Below are 1,483 nucleotides of genomic sequence, written 5' to 3'. Positions count from 1 at the left end.
CGTCGACTTATAAGTCGGACGCGACAACATGATAATATCACAGAAGAATAAATGAAATAGAGTCTTGACAGAAATGTAGCTTATATTCGAAGTCGAGTGAAGTCGTGACAGAAATGGAAGTGTCGAGTCCTTATTAGGAAGCGCTGTGGCTGAAAGTTTGGGACGCGCGCCGGAGTAATCCGCGGGATTACACCCTTCCCCATTGTCAAGAACTTGCGACGGGCGAAGGAGATTGCGAAGCTTCAGGATGGCTCTTGAGCCAGTTGTCGAGCGCCGTAGATTGTTCGAGTTCGCGTCTTGGTAACCAGATGTCGTCTGCTTCATCATAACCGGCCCATCGAACAAGGTACTGCCACCCTCGACCACGCCGGCGTTGATCAATGATTCGTTCGACCGTCCATTCTTCTTCTCCATTGGGCGTGACGATAGGTCCGGGCCTGGGTAGTTCACGACCAGGGAAGAGCTGTGGATCGTTCGCGTGGTAGGGGACGAGGTGTTTGGCGTGAAATTCCGGGAATATGTTGGGGGTGTTCGGGAGGTCTAAGGTATAGACAGACCGCTCGGGAAAAGCGTCAGTAACTCGATAAGGACCGTCAAAGCGTGGCATAAACTTAGCGACACGCTTTTCTCCCTTGGACTTGTATTCACGCCGCCTGTTTCTCGTGGAGAGCATAACCAGATCGCCGATCTTGAAACGAGTCTCCTTGCCCCGAGATTTGTTGGCGTGGAAGGCCTGGTCGACTTTGGACGCGAGGAGTTCGTCGCGAGCGTCGGCAACGCAAGCTTCGATATTTGCGAGGAGTTCTGCGGCCTTAAGATCGACGGAAGACGAGGATATTTGAGTCTGTAGGGGCGGAATGACTCGGGGACTACGCCCAAAGCGTAGTTGAAAGGGGGAATAACCTGTGGATGTGTTAATTGTATTCATGATGGCGAAGCGCACCTGAGGGAGGGCCTTGACCCATCCCTTTTGGTTCCGGTCGACGTGGTAACGGAGGAGTTGGTTGACCGTCTTGTTGGTCCTTTCGCTAGAGCCGTCGGTCTCGGGGTGGAAAGCTGTAGACATCTTCAGTTTTACTCCTGCAAGTTTAGTCAGGGATTGCCAGAATTTAGATAAAAACAGGTGATCGCGGTCAGAGACGATGTCGATAGGCAAACCGTTCTCGCAATACCATTTGTCGAAGAACAGATTTGCAAACTGCTCCGCTGTCTGCGTGGAATGAGTAGGTAGGACCTGTATATCAGAACCTAAATGGTCAGTGATGGTGACAATTGTGTCGTAGCCGCTATCCACGGGAAGCGGCCCTATAAAGTCGATGGCGATGGAGTCGCAACGACCATCGGGGATTGGAAGCGGGTGTAGGGGGCCTTTGGGCCTCTGCGTCATATCCTTATTCCGTTGGCAGGTGGGACAGGATGGTAGGTACGACTCTTCTAGATCTCGCCTCATGTTGGGCCAGTAGTAGGAATGGCGGAGTGAGGC

General features: G+C 52.4%; 2 protein-coding genes across 2 annotated transcripts; both read right to left on the bottom strand.

Annotated features, from left to right (window-relative positions):
* Window positions 1–376: 376 nt before the first annotated feature.
* Window positions 377–613, bottom strand: GLOTRDRAFT_21152 (uncharacterized protein; the record flags this gene model as incomplete). Its single annotated transcript, XM_007873308.1, has 1 exon — window positions 377–613. A coding segment is annotated over one exon (237 nt), but the record flags the coding sequence as incomplete, so codon positions are not given.
* GLOTRDRAFT_11911 (uncharacterized protein) lies at window positions 611–928 on the bottom strand (the record flags this gene model as incomplete). The annotated part of the gene is made up of 1 exon (XM_007873307.1): window positions 611–928. A coding segment is annotated over one exon (318 nt), but the record flags the coding sequence as incomplete, so codon positions are not given.
* Window positions 929–1,483: the final 555 nt, after the last annotated feature.

The sequence above is a fragment of the Gloeophyllum trabeum genome (genome assembly GCF_000344685.1).
Source record: "Gloeophyllum trabeum ATCC 11539 unplaced genomic scaffold GLOTRscaffold_00092, whole genome shotgun sequence".
Taxonomy (NCBI): domain Eukaryota; kingdom Fungi; phylum Basidiomycota; class Agaricomycetes; order Gloeophyllales; family Gloeophyllaceae; genus Gloeophyllum; species Gloeophyllum trabeum.
Note: the sequence above shows the minus strand (reverse complement) of the source record. Positions and strands in the feature narration are given on the sequence as shown.